Below are 13,439 nucleotides of genomic sequence, written 5' to 3'. Positions count from 1 at the left end.
ACGTCCAGTATGAGTGGTGGCTTTCTGTGGATTGCTTTGTAACGCATGCCAGGTGGCCCCAGGCAGGGCACAGGTTGCGACTGAACTTGGCCTTCATTGGGGCCTCTCCCAGGAGGCTGCAAGACAGGCATGCCTGGTGGCCAGCTTTGGACCTAACCAGAGCACCACCCAGCCACTTCCAAGGACAACACAGCCAAAGGGAAGACTGGGCAGGCAACCGAGCCTTGCTAAAATGAATCATCCTCCATGGAGTCAGCCCCTGCATAACAGTTACTCCACTATAGTCACAGCCAGTCCTCACAACCAACCAGCCCAAGGGTCAATCCCTCCCAAGGACATGCAAACAGCAACCAAGGCTTATCTACAACAGGAGGGCAATATAATCTACACAAGGGACATACCTGGAGCACCCGGTTCAGGTCACCAGGGAGACTGCCATTGAGCCCCACAGAACACTTACTAAGGCCACTCTAATGAGACCAGGAGACATAGCAGCTCTATCTAATACACAGAAGCAAACATAGGGAGCCAACCAAAATGGGGAGACAAAACAAACAAACAAACAAACAAACAAACCATATCCCAAAGGAAAGAACAGAACAAAGCTCCAGGAAAAGAATGAAATGAAATGGAGACATGAAATGGAGACAAGAAATCTACCAAATGCAGAGTTCAAAACACTGGTTATAAAGATACTCAATAATCTCAGTGAGAAGTTCAACCAAGAGACAGAAAACATAAAAATGGAGATAGAACACATAAAAAAGAATCAGTCAGAAATGAAGAATACAATAACTGAAATAAAGAATACATTACAAAAAACAACAGTAGATTACATAAAACAGAGGATCGAATCGGCAATTTAGAAGATAAGGTAGCAGAAAACACCCCATCAGAACAACATAAAGAAAAAAATAATCCAAAAAAAAATGAGAGTTTAAGGGGCCTCTAGGACAATATTAAGCACACCAACATTCGCATCACAGGGTTACCAGAAGAAAAATAAAGAGATCAAGGAATTGAAAACGTATTTGAAGAAATAATGATGGAAAACTTCCCTAATCTGGTGAAGGAAATAGACGTAGAAGCCGAGGAAAAACAGAGTCCCAAACAAGATGAACTCAAACAGGCCCACACCAAAACACATCATAATTAAAATGCCAAAGTTTAAAGACAAAGAAAGAATCTTAAAAGCAGCAAGAGAAAAGCAGTTAGTTACTCTCAGGAGATTGATATTCATTGATGTTCATCAATGAATCACAAGAAAGCTCCCATAAGACTATCAACTGATTTCTCAACAGAAACTTTGCAGGCCAGATGAATTGGAATGAAATATTCAAAGTGATGAAAAGCAAGGACCCACAACCAAGATTACTCTATACAGCAAAGCTATTATTTGGAATTGAAAGACATATGTAGTCAGCTTCTCAGACAAGAAAAAGCTAAAGTTCATCACCTCCAAATCAGTTATACAAGAAATGTTAGAAGGATTTCTTTAAGAAGAAGAAAAAAAGATAAATAATATGAATAATAAAATGACAATAATTACCTACCTGTCAACAATTACTTTAAATGTCAATGGATTAAATACTCCAATCAAAAGACATGGGGTGGCTGAATGGATAAGAAAACAAGACCCATACCTATATTGCCTACAAGAGACCCACTTCAGATCATAATAGACAGAGACTGAAAGTAAAGAGATGGAAAAAGCTATTTAATGAAAATGAAAACAAACAAAAAAGCTGAAGTAGCAATACTTATACCAGACAAAATGTACTTTAAAACAAAGGTTATAACAGGAGACAAAGAAGGACCCAGTAATCCTACTTTCTGGGTATCTGAAAACACTCAAAATACTACTTCGAGAGGACAAGTGCATCCATATGTTCAGGTAGCATTATTTACAATAGCCAAGATATGGAGGCAACTTGGGTATCCATTAATGAATCAATGGATACAGAAGAGGGGATACATATAAACAATGTAATATTAATCAGTCATTAAAAGAATGAAATTTTGCCATCTGCAATATAATGGATGGACCTAGATGGTATTGTGCTGAATGGAATAAGTCAGACAGAGAAAGACAAATATCATATTATTTCACTGTATGTGGAATCTGAAGGACAACATAAATGAACAAAAAAAATAGAAACAAACTCATAGATACAGAGAGTATCTGTACCCCCATCTGGTTGCCAGATGGGTGGAGAGTTAGGGGAATGGGTAAAAGAGAGGATGGGAGTAAGTGGTACAAATTGGTAATAACAAAATAATTATGGAGATGTATAATATAGCATAAGGAATATAGTCAATAATATTGTAATAACTATGTATGGTGTCAGGGGAGTAGTAGATTTACTGGGGTGATCACTTTTTAACTTACATAAACGTCTAACCATTGTGTTGTACACCTGAAACTAATGTAATATTGTATGTCAACTGTACTTGAAAAAAATGTTATTTAAAAAAGCATTCTCTAAAAAGCTATAGGGAAACATTGATATTTTAACTGATCTAATAACAAGATCTAATTTTCATTTTAGAAATACCACTCTGACAGAAATTCAAGAATGTTGTGGTTGGCTGGTGTATAGAGAGCAGCTGCACCGCTAGGTATTCAATTAAGGAGCTTAGTTGTGATTCAGGCTGAATATGGGAAAGGCCTAATTTAAGACAGTAGCAGTGTGGTAACGAAATAGGGGACCCATTTACTAGTTATCAAGAGTTAGCAACTTCAAGTTTTAGAGATTGGGTGTGCGTATTGAGGGAAGAGGTTGTTGGGTTATGGAGGAGCAGAGCTTCAAACTACTATCTTGGTGCCAGGCCCAAGCTGTGGAGAAGAGCTCAGACTAATGGAAACGGGAAAAGAGGTAAGTCATGGAGAAAGCTCCCCCCGACCCCCAGCTCATCCTCCTATAATCTAGCCCTGGAATAATTAGGTGATTTGAAAATGTTGTCCACAGGTGGGCATTCTACCCTGTGTGGTACCAGTTGGCCTCCTAAGCCTGAATTTCAGTCCTCTAAGGACTTCCTGGGGAGCGAATCATATAGAGGCCCCTTTTCAGCTGACTCAGTGAAAAGTACTAGAGAGAAATCTCCTGAGGTGAAGAGAAGTCTCCAAGTGGGTGTTAACCAAAGAGAGGCTTAGCTTGTAATAACAGAAAAGCGTTAATCTGAGCAAAAGAATTGCACTCTGAGGGACTCAGATTCAGGTGACAATCTAAAGTGTGCTCTGGAGAGAACAAAGAAAGGCAGGGTTTGTAAGGGCAAAAACCCTTATAGAATTCCCACGGTGGAATTCTTCCACGCAAATGAAGGACTGCTGGCTAGGTTCACAAGGATTGGTTAGTTCCAGTGTGCGCGAGGGAGGTGAAAATTACAAGAAAGGAAACAAAGTCCATATATTTCCACGCAGCATTTGTTGTTCAAGGATGTTTATGGCTCAGCCTCGAACTGAGTTTAGCAACGTCAGTGACTTAATAGTAGCTCTGAGAACTGAGCCACGAGATGTGCCTAGGCCCAACTTCCTTAACAGCCTTCCGGTGACTCTCTCTTAGCAATGCTTATTCTGATTGCATTTTCTCCAGTACCATGTGGGAGAGGCACTTTGCAAATAACCACTAAGACCAGCCGCGGTATTAGTCACTGATGGCCAGAGATGGTACATTGTACTTTTAAAATTAAGCGTCGAGAATTTTAAAGCGAAGGCGAACGTGCGCAAAATGAGTTGTGCAGTAAATCAATTCTTCCCTTTCCAAGGATGGAGAAAACCCATTTTTAAACGTGACCAGGATAACATGGGCACCAGACACAGGACTGGTGGACGGGTTCACGGAGGAAAAGCAAGGAGGGCGGAACTCCACGTCAGTACCTTCTCCTCACTAGCATTAGCGCGAAGAGCCAGGAGTCAGTCATCTTCCCGGCCCTTCACGCAGAGACACGCGCCTGGGACTCCGGCTCAGCCTCCACGCACGCGCAGCGCAAAGCAGCTGACCCGGCCTCGGTTCCACGAGCATCTTTCCAAGCGGCGTCTCTTCCTCAGAATTAAGGAGGAGGGTGGTGGGCGCTCGCAGCCCCGCCCTCAGCTCGTCCCCGCGTTCTTGCCTGCCGCTTCGTCCCTCCCCGCATACCTCTGCCCAGACCCTTTGGGGAGGCCCGGCAGACGCACCCGCAGCCGGCGTCGCGAGCACGAGCGCGTGCGTACGTCTGCGCGTGCCGGCCCCGACGCGAGGAGACCCCGCCTCCTGCCCCGCCCCCGCCGGTCCCTCCTCCTGCGGTCCGGGCTCTGAGAACCCCTGTAGCCCAGCGCACTCTGCAGCCATGGAGGTCCCCGGGAACCTGTGCAAGAAAGTCAAGCTGAGCAATAACGCGCAGAATTGGGTGAGTGGCGCCAGGGGAGGCTGGGAGCCTCTGCAGCTGGTTCCAGAGCCGCTGCCTCCCTCCCGCCTCCCCGGCATCTTCCCTAGAGCCCCGGGGATGGGTACCCGAGGCCGCGGCGCCTTCCAGTTGGGGGGGTGGTGGGGGGGTGCAGGGCACAGTGGGGCGGCGCGGGCCTGGGGTTGGGCCGCGAATGCGATCCGACCTACCGTCCGTGGGAAGGACGCCCCCTTCCCCAGCTCCTCGACGCGGGTGAGGCCTCGAGTTAAAAGTCTTTCCTGAGTGAGCTGGCGGCTGCCGGAACCTGCACCCGCGACGGGGGAGCCGCCCGCATCCCCTGGAGCGGCGTGAAGGTCTGCGGAGGAGGCGGAGGCGGGCGCCTGCCGTGTGTTGCTGGTTTTTTCTGGCTTTGCCGGTGCAGTTAGCTCAGGGTTGGATCCGTCTCCAAGTCTTTCCATTGCTGAGTTTCACTGGGAAGGGAGACTGCCCAACAATGTGGCCATTCATGAGTTGAGACTGCCCTGAACTGAGGTTCTTTGTGGCTCCGTGTTAAATTGGAATGTCTAACAAATCACATGGAGTTTTAAGACTCGATTCCTAGAGACTGGACGCCGTGGGAAGACTAATGGTTTGCAACGCTTAGTTAGCAACGATGGCCAGCTGACTTTGATGGTCAAGTCGTGTGTCCTCATTTAGGTTCCTCTTCCTTTCTTAATTGTTCCTTTGATAAGAAACAGCCGTAAGCTAAGATCATAAGGACCCGTTAGGGTGGGGGTGGGGTCCAAATTGGCAGTCTGGAAAGGAGCTGGTTTTAGGTTTCGGTGCACATTTTTATTTCACCGTACAACAAAATCACTAGGTTTAAACGCATCCTTGCAAATCATTACCCTTGGTGCATCAAAGAAAGAAAAGAAGTTATTTCAGGCAAATGTTCATTTGCAGTTATTAATTTACCATATCTGTTGCCAAGGATTCTCACCCGATTCCTTTTCTTTCACTTATTAACTCTTAGGTGACAAGGGAAGGGAGGTACAAGGTGAATTAGAATATTGGAAAGAGCACGGGCCTAGGTGGCCTCAGCTGATTAGGGGTATGATAGTGTGTACTGCACAGGGCTATTTTGAGGAGTTAAGAATATAATGAATTTGAAAGTACAGTGAAGCCACTGCCCTGAAACTATTGATCCTGCTTCGACCACCATGAGTATTTCCTGGTTAGGGTAATACGGTGGACTAAATTAGGGTATGTAAAGGTAATTTCAGTTACACCATCCATTGCTCATTTATTTACTATTCTGTGTGCCAAATAAGTGCATATTCTTTGTAGAGACCTGTGCTAGACATGGAAAAAATGGAAAAAAAAATGAGGGACTCAGTGCTTTGCATTCTCGATGCTCAAGGCCTGACTGGAATTGTAAGTGGCATTTGCCAGGTGATGAATTTATTATCATTATGACCACAGTGAGTAGTCAAGACAAGTTTGTTTTTCTAAGTTTAGAGGAGAGATTAATTTAGCCTGGGTGTTTTTTGGGGAGAGGTTTTACGGAGGAACATGTGCTCAGATTTCTGAGGCAGAGGAGATATGTGTGAATAAGGGTTGAAAATAAGAATTGTTATTTTTATTCCAGGATCAAGTAAGAATTGAACTACTTTGGAGAGTTTTTGTTGAGTGGAGATAAAATTGGACACCGTGGGGCTAGGTTATGTAGTTGTTAATGTTTGCCTGCAGAGTTGACTTGATTTTGTGGGAGAGTTTTGATGAGGCTAGGATTTTTAATTTTGGGGGCCTTGTAAATCTTTCCCCCAATAGGGAACACCCACCATTTTCCCCTTTCACATACATAAATCAATGGATAGGCACAAGTGTGAAGAACCCATACACCTTTAATGTTCCCAGTACATGATAAAATTGGTGTTCCAGGATCACCTGTCTTTTGAAGAAGTTAGACATTGTTAGAGCCCAGATGTGGAAGCCCTGGAGAATAGACAGGGTTATAGTGCGGTTTCAGTGAGTTACAAGCATCCCTCATTTTATTGCACTTTGCAGATATTGTGTTTTCAGCAGTATTGAGGCAAGATCCTCCTCCAGCAAATAGATTACGACTCTGACTCACTGAAAGCTCAGGTGAGGGTTACCATTTTTAGCAATAGAGTATGTTTTAATCAAGGTATATGCATTGTTATTTTTAGACATAATGCTATTGCACACTTAATGGAATACAGTATAGTGTAAACGTAATTTTTATGTGCACTGAGAAGCCCAAAATTTTTGTGACACACTTTATTGCAATATTTGCTTTATTGCTGTGGTCTGGAAACTGAACCTGCAATACCTCTGAGGTATGCCGGTAATAGATTTGAAGCATACCTGGCACATGCCTTTATTCCAGGTGCTGGGGAAACAGTGGTAAAAAACAGAAAAGTGATCTGCTCTCATGGATATTACATTCTACCTGGGAGAGAGTTAAATTAAAAGCAAACAAAAATGAATGAAATAATCTTCCCTTTTATCAGTTCTTCCGTTTCCGAACAATTTGTCCCTTACGCTGTTAGATGCCTTTCATAGAAGGATTTTGGGGAAGCCTGTAGTGGTCCACAAATGAAAGAAAGATGTAGAAACGGAACACACAACATACGAAAAGACAACCAAGAGGCCAGTGTACTCATTCGTCAGAGCATTGGTCTGGCTGTGGTCAGGGGCAGGTATTGACCTTACTACCCTACAAACTAGGGAGATGCTGCTGGAATTGTCCAAAAAAAGGGAAAAGCTGGACTTTTACTAAGAACGGAAGCTTGATGTTGACTAACAACAAGAAGAAGAATGATAGCCAGGTCTAGATCTGCGTTGTCAATCTGGTAGCTTCTAGCCACCGGTGGCAGCTTACATTTAGTAAAATTAAAAATTCTTTTCCTTCGTTTCACTGGCCATCACATTTCAAGTGCTCTATTGCTACATGTAGCAAGTGGCCACTGTATTGGAAAGCACAGTGGAGAACAGTTTCATCATCTCAGTACGACACGCTACTGGACAGGACAGGCCTAGATGGTCACTTTGGGATGGATGCCAACATTTTTTTTCTACTTATCTCTGTATTTACGTATTCACGTTTTTATTTTTACTTTCTTCCCAGGGCAAGGAAATTTTGAGAGATAGTGGCTATTATCACTGTTCTGGGCAATTCTGCAGCCCTGGCTTCTTGAGAGTACCCAGCAGTAGTAGCCTGCCCTTAGCATACTTGCTTCTCTAAATGAGAAATAAGCTTCCACAGCCTGGCTCTGTTACACTGAATTTTGAGGAGTAGTTCTCTACTCCAGTGGTTCTCAACCTGGTAGAATACCCCCACCCCCAGGGGGCATTTGGCAATATCTGGAGAGATTTTTGGTTGTTAATTTGTGTATGTGTGGTGGGTGGTGCTTCTGGCATCTAGTGGGTAAAGGGCGGAGATGCTGCTAAACATCCTAGAGTGCATAGGACGGCTCCCATAATAGATGATCTGGGCCAGAAAGTCATTCATGCTGAAGTTGAGAAGCCCTGTGCTCTTGGCTTTGAGTAAGAAAAAGGGGGAAAAAAATTACACAAATCTGAAATGCAAAAGTAGTAATTTAAAACAAATCCACTTGATAATAGCATTTTCTCTTCCACCATCTCTTGCTCTGAGATGGGTCAATTACCTCTAGCATACCAACAACAAAACTCCAACTCTGATTTGTTTTAAAAGCACATTAGTTCAAATGAAGAGAACAGTGTTTCTTTTTGGTATTCACCTAAGTGGTAATCATTTTAGTGAAATATCCTTTCCTAAGGACATAGTTCTTTACCAAATAAGTTTTAACTGAGTAAAATAGTGTAAATATTAGACATTATTTTATAGAAGTCTATTTTCTAACTAGATACTTTTTGAATTTATTTTTTTTATTAGTTTTAGGTGTCTCTTTTCTAACTTTAGATGAATGCAGCCATTTATTCAGGCTTCTTTCTCTCCTCTCTAGTTCCTTTGATTCTTGCATCTCTTCTCTTTGTTTTTATCTCTCTTCTGTGTTGAGGGTACAATTCAGTGTTGTGTTTTTTTTTGTATATTCACAGAGTTGTGCAACCATCACCAATATCTAATTTTAGATATTTTCATCACCGCCAACAGCAACCCTGTACCCATTAGCAGCTTTTCCCTATCTTATCGCTTCCCTGCTTCCAGCCTCTGACAACCAATAATACACTTTGAGTCTCTAGATTCCTTCTTCTAGACTTTCCTGTAAATGGAATCATGGAATCATACAGTATGTGGCCTTTTGTGTGTGTGTCTTCTTTCAGTTAGCATAAGTTTTCAAGGTTAATACATGCTGTAGCATGTATCGATATTTTATCCCTTTATATAGTTGAATAGTATTCCATTGTGTGGATATACCACCTGTTGTTCATTTATCATTTGATAGACATTTGACTTGTTTCTGCTCTTTGGCTGTTATGAATAATGCTGCTATGATCACTCCTGTACAAGTTTTTCTATGTACACTCATGGTTTTAATAGTTAATTTCAACCTTTGAGGTAGACGTTAGTGTAGTTTTGGCTGCCCAGCCTCTGAATTGGCCCCACTGTCACTGTAGTTGAGGCAGGGGTCTGTCACAGTGCAATGATTTCTTTATCTATTTGTAGTCAGTGCCCTTCCCTGAAGTGTTTTGTTCCCTTATCCCCAATGTCTAGAAGGGATCAGTCAACAATACCGAGTGAATGAATAGGTAGTTCCAGACTCATTTCTGACTTCTAGGAATCTCTGAAGGCTAGAATGCCAATCTGGAGGTCCTCCAGCGGCTCTTCAATTGAAGGTATTAATATTAAAAAAAATCTGTTAAGTAAGTATTCTTTAAATACTCTTTAATCTTTAAAACAGAATAGTTGGAGAGCCAAAATGTATATGCAGAGTGTGCTTGACAGTTGTTGGCGATCAGATAAACATGCTGGTAACTTTTTCTGATTCAGGTTTGGGGTGAGCCTGAGGTTTGCTTCCTGCCAAGCAACCAGTGTAGCTGGGCATGCTTTGTGGTCCTGTTGTCCTCCCAAGGTTAAAGTGTAGCCTTCTCAAGTTGTTTTCTCAACCTCCAGGAATTTAATGTCTCCGCTTTTGCTATTTGATTTGGCTTGCTGATGTTCAAAAGATTAATTTCAGTTATCAGAAACTGAACTAAAGGTTTCAGTTATCAGTAACTGTGAACTTAGGGTTTCTTCACATTGCATTTTGTCATCTCTTCAGGTTTATCCAAATATGTCTTGGGACATAAAAGAAATGTGCCTATTACCATTTCAGGGATTCTCTTTGGAGGGATACACTGGTTTAGCAGTCAGTTTAAGGTGGATTGTGGGATGGGTGGTAGACGTGGAACTCCAGCATTATGCTTGATATTTGATGTGCTCCGTGCCTTTACAAATTTCGCTTAAAAATGCAGAGTTCTTAAAATCATAATAAAGTCATAAAGCATGAACTTCTCTAAATAACATCATAGGAAAAGTCAATTTGCCCCGTAGGGAAGTGGATCAAATAACAAAACAGCCCATGTGGAAATTAAGGTTCAAATGGGCACAGGGCCACTTGTGTGGATGATGAGGACAGAAGTTTGTAAAATGTGTAGAAAATGTGCAGCATGAATACCAGAGGCCATGTGACTAGCCTAGTAAATAGAACTGATAGTCATTTAGTCCCAAACTTAGAAAGTGAATGAGTTCCTTTGAAACAAATTGTCCCAGTTCTGCTAGACTTAAGATTTCTGAATGTCAATCATCATTTCATTTGCAAGTTACACGGAGAAAACATCATACTTTAAAATAAATGCCTTGTATATAACTTGTAGTGAGTGCTGGCTGGGCACCAGAAGAAAGGGTGGGCATTGTGGAAAAAAACAAAGAACTGTAACTCACAGTACTTGACCTGGCTCCCAAACAAGTCAAAATATATACACACAAAAAGACCTAAAAGTATAAAACAACCCATAAGTAACAAACAAACAATATGGACAGGAAATGTTGTAGGGACTGTAACACGTAACCAGACCATTGAAGACAGAATAGGACTAGCTTCAGAAGGAAATACTGACTGACTCTTGGTCCTTAGTGAGTGAGTCACTCTTGTCGTGTTTTCCCGGCTGATTTATAGAAAGGATTTGGCTAGAGTGGGTGGAAAGGAAAAGAAAGGGGAAGGGGAATGAGAAGAAGATTGCATACGAAATTGGCCTTCAGATGCTTATAAAGTTCAGGCATATACCCACCCCCTTGCTGTTCCTGTAGTTTTAAAAAGTGCTCTTTGATTTACTCTGAAAAACTGGGAGGGAGGAGAATGTGGCAAATCCTTTCATTCCTTTCCCCCTTTGTACACCCCCCCACTCTGGTTCAAGCCGTTGTTTCTCAGTCTAGTTGTGTAGGACACAGCTCCCTGGCCCATGCTGGTATTATGAGCCTTGCGCTCCCCCAGGCTGAGGCCGTCGGTCACCGGTTGTTGGTCGGCTGTTCACAGCAGCTCATGACAGCTGTTGCCGGCTGCTGGCCACTCACGCTGGCTGCCGGCCGCTCAGGCTGGCCACAGGCCGCTCCTGGCAGCACTTGCAGCCCATGTAGCACACGGTAGCCCGCAGCAGCACACGACAGCCCATGGCAGCTCACGCCAATCTCTGGCTGCTCACGGCAGCCCAGCTCCAGGGATAGCTGTTGTTCACAATCTTAGCTGTAGGGGGGCGCAGCTTACTGGCCCATGTGGGAATCGAACCAGCGACCTCTGCCTTAGGAGCACAGTGCTCCAACCACCTGAGCCACCGGGCCGGCCCACAAATCCATTTTTTTAAAGTTTATTTTTTTATTTGAAAAAATATCAAACATAGATAAACAATAAGCCTCCTTATATTCAGACTGCTATATTTGCTGCCAGAATTTTTTTAAATGTAGGAGGCGAGAAACCCCGAGGGAGCATTCTTTTCTAGTGATTAAAATAGATGATCTTGGCTTATCTGTATTTTCTGTCAGCCATAGCCTGTCCGCTAATTTTTGTACATTTTACTAAATTTACTAAGAAAATCAGAAGACATGTTATAGGGCTAAATTGAATTAAAATTCATCAGACACTTGTTTTTGCTTGCCCAGAAGCAAAGTAGCTTGGGAAAAAAGTCCCCAAACAAAATGACCAAGTCAAACCGGTTCTGCAAATGTAGGAAACTAACTTGTCCAGCACCTTCCTCTCTGCTTCCCCCATTTCCCTTCTTCAGACTCAGTTCCCTTCTCCGCCCAGGCAGCCTGGATGGGGGCTAAAACTAGTCACCTCAGGGAAGAGATGCCCCTGCTTCCCCAGAGATGCAGATGTCTGTGGCCGAAACCCTGTTTTTTGTTTAAGATATTGGAAATGCAGAACTGAAAAGTTATGTTTGCTTCATCAGCTTATTGAAAAGAAATGGCTCAGGAGACCTGTGTTATAATTTTCTTAAGTGATTATTGAACATGTAAAAACGTAATTTTATTGGAAATACATCTATACATGAGATGATTAGTTGGGGTGGGGGTGGCTTCTGTGGTATGCCTATTAAAAGAATTGTCCAACTGTGCCTTTGGCCCCAGAGGATTTTCCACTCGAGGACAGTGAGTGATATTAATAAGTAATAGATAGTAAGCCTCAGATGGGCAGAGATGCCTTTCTCTGGTACACCGGGAGGCGTGGGAAGCGGGAGGTGTGGGAAGCGGGAGGTGTGAAGAGCGATTCTGAGCCTTAGGCACCTTCTCCGGCAGACGCTTGTAGAAGAGACTACCTTGGGAAAGTGAAGGTCTGGATGGAAATGCGTTCCTTTATAAAGCTCATGCTTACATACCTACAAGGGTGTTTGTTCCCCATTTTGAAAACCTCTGGGCCAAACCACAGCCCTGGGTGGATTCGTATCTGACTGTTCCATGCCTCCCCCTGTGGCTGTGGAAAACAGGGTCACAGTGACTCGTTCTTGCTTTAAATTTATGATTGTTGACTTCACATGAGTCCTTCAGGCTGCCCACAGTCCTTCGAGATTCCCTAGTCACCTTTCCATTTTGTGCTTGATGGCCCCCTTGGAAAGTGCTTCCCCCAAGGGTCTTAAATGTCATCAGAGGTCTTAAACACCTTCCTTTTGGTGAAACGTTCGCTGGCCATCCTGTCTAAACATCACTCCTCCTCTGATATTTCTTCACATTTTTTTGCATTATTTTTTCCTCTTTGAGACTTAATCCTGTTTATATAATTTACTTATTTATCTTGGTGTTTTCATCTTCTTCATCTCTCCCCTTAGTCCATTGGTTTTCAAATTTGAACTTACATCAGAATCGTTTGGAGGGCTTTAAACTCAGATGGTTGGGCCCCAGTCCAGTTTCTGACTTGACAGTCCTAGGGCAGGACCTGGCAGTTTGCATTTTGAACAGTCCCCTGGAGATGCCGAAGCTGCCAGTCTGGGGCCACACTTTGAGAACCGCTGCACTAGGAGTGAGAACTAGATAACCTCCATGAGGAGATTTTATTGGTATTGTTCGCTTCTGTTTCATCAGCACCTGGAAGAATGTCAGACATGTAGTGTGGATTCAGTAAATATTTTTTGAAGTGAACGATGAACATAACTGTCTTGAAAAATAAGAGCTGCAAGCAATATAAAATATAAATACCCTATGAAAAGAATGCTGACACCTATTTTATAAAGACATATATAGCTTGTTGCAAAGAACCTAAATTATATTTTTGCTCCATAGGAAGAGAAAATGGAGGCTATGTAATTCGTTTGTTTTTAGGAAAGCAGCATTATTGAGATATAATTTGCATATTATTCAAATTAATTCACCTGCTTAAAATGTACAATTCAGTGGTTTTTAGTGTATTTACAGAATTGTGCAACAATCACCACGATCAATTTTAGAGCGTTTTAATCAGCCCCCCCAAAACCCTGTAGCATTAGCAGTTACTCCCCATTCCCTTCTCCCCCAACCTCCCAGCCCGAAGCAACTACTAATCGATTTTCTATCTCTGTAGATTTACCTATTTTGGACAGTTCATATAAATGGAATTACAAAGTAT

The 13,439-nt window shown here is 42.8% G+C and overlaps 1 protein-coding gene across 1 annotated transcript in view; it reads left to right on the top strand.

Moving 5' to 3' along the window:
• The first annotated feature begins 4,229 nt into the window (after positions 1 to 4,229).
• PAPSS1 (3'-phosphoadenosine 5'-phosphosulfate synthase 1) overlaps positions 4,230 to 13,439 on the top strand; it is a 95,075-nt gene continuing 85,865 nt past the window's right edge. Inside the window, exon 1 of the mRNA XM_081054070.1 lies at positions 4,230 to 4,386. Coding sequence (XP_080910196.1) covers positions 4,327 to 4,386 — 60 coding nt within the window. The 5' untranslated portion in view covers positions 4,230 to 4,326. The remainder of the gene's footprint in view (positions 4,387 to 13,439) is intronic.

This window comes from Rhinolophus hipposideros (genome assembly GCF_964194185.1).
Source record: "Rhinolophus hipposideros genome assembly, chromosome: 1".
Lineage (NCBI taxonomy): Eukaryota > Metazoa > Chordata > Mammalia > Chiroptera > Rhinolophidae > Rhinolophus > Rhinolophus hipposideros.
The sequence above is the reverse complement of the archived record's forward strand: the minus strand, read 5'-3'. Positions and strand labels throughout refer to the sequence as shown.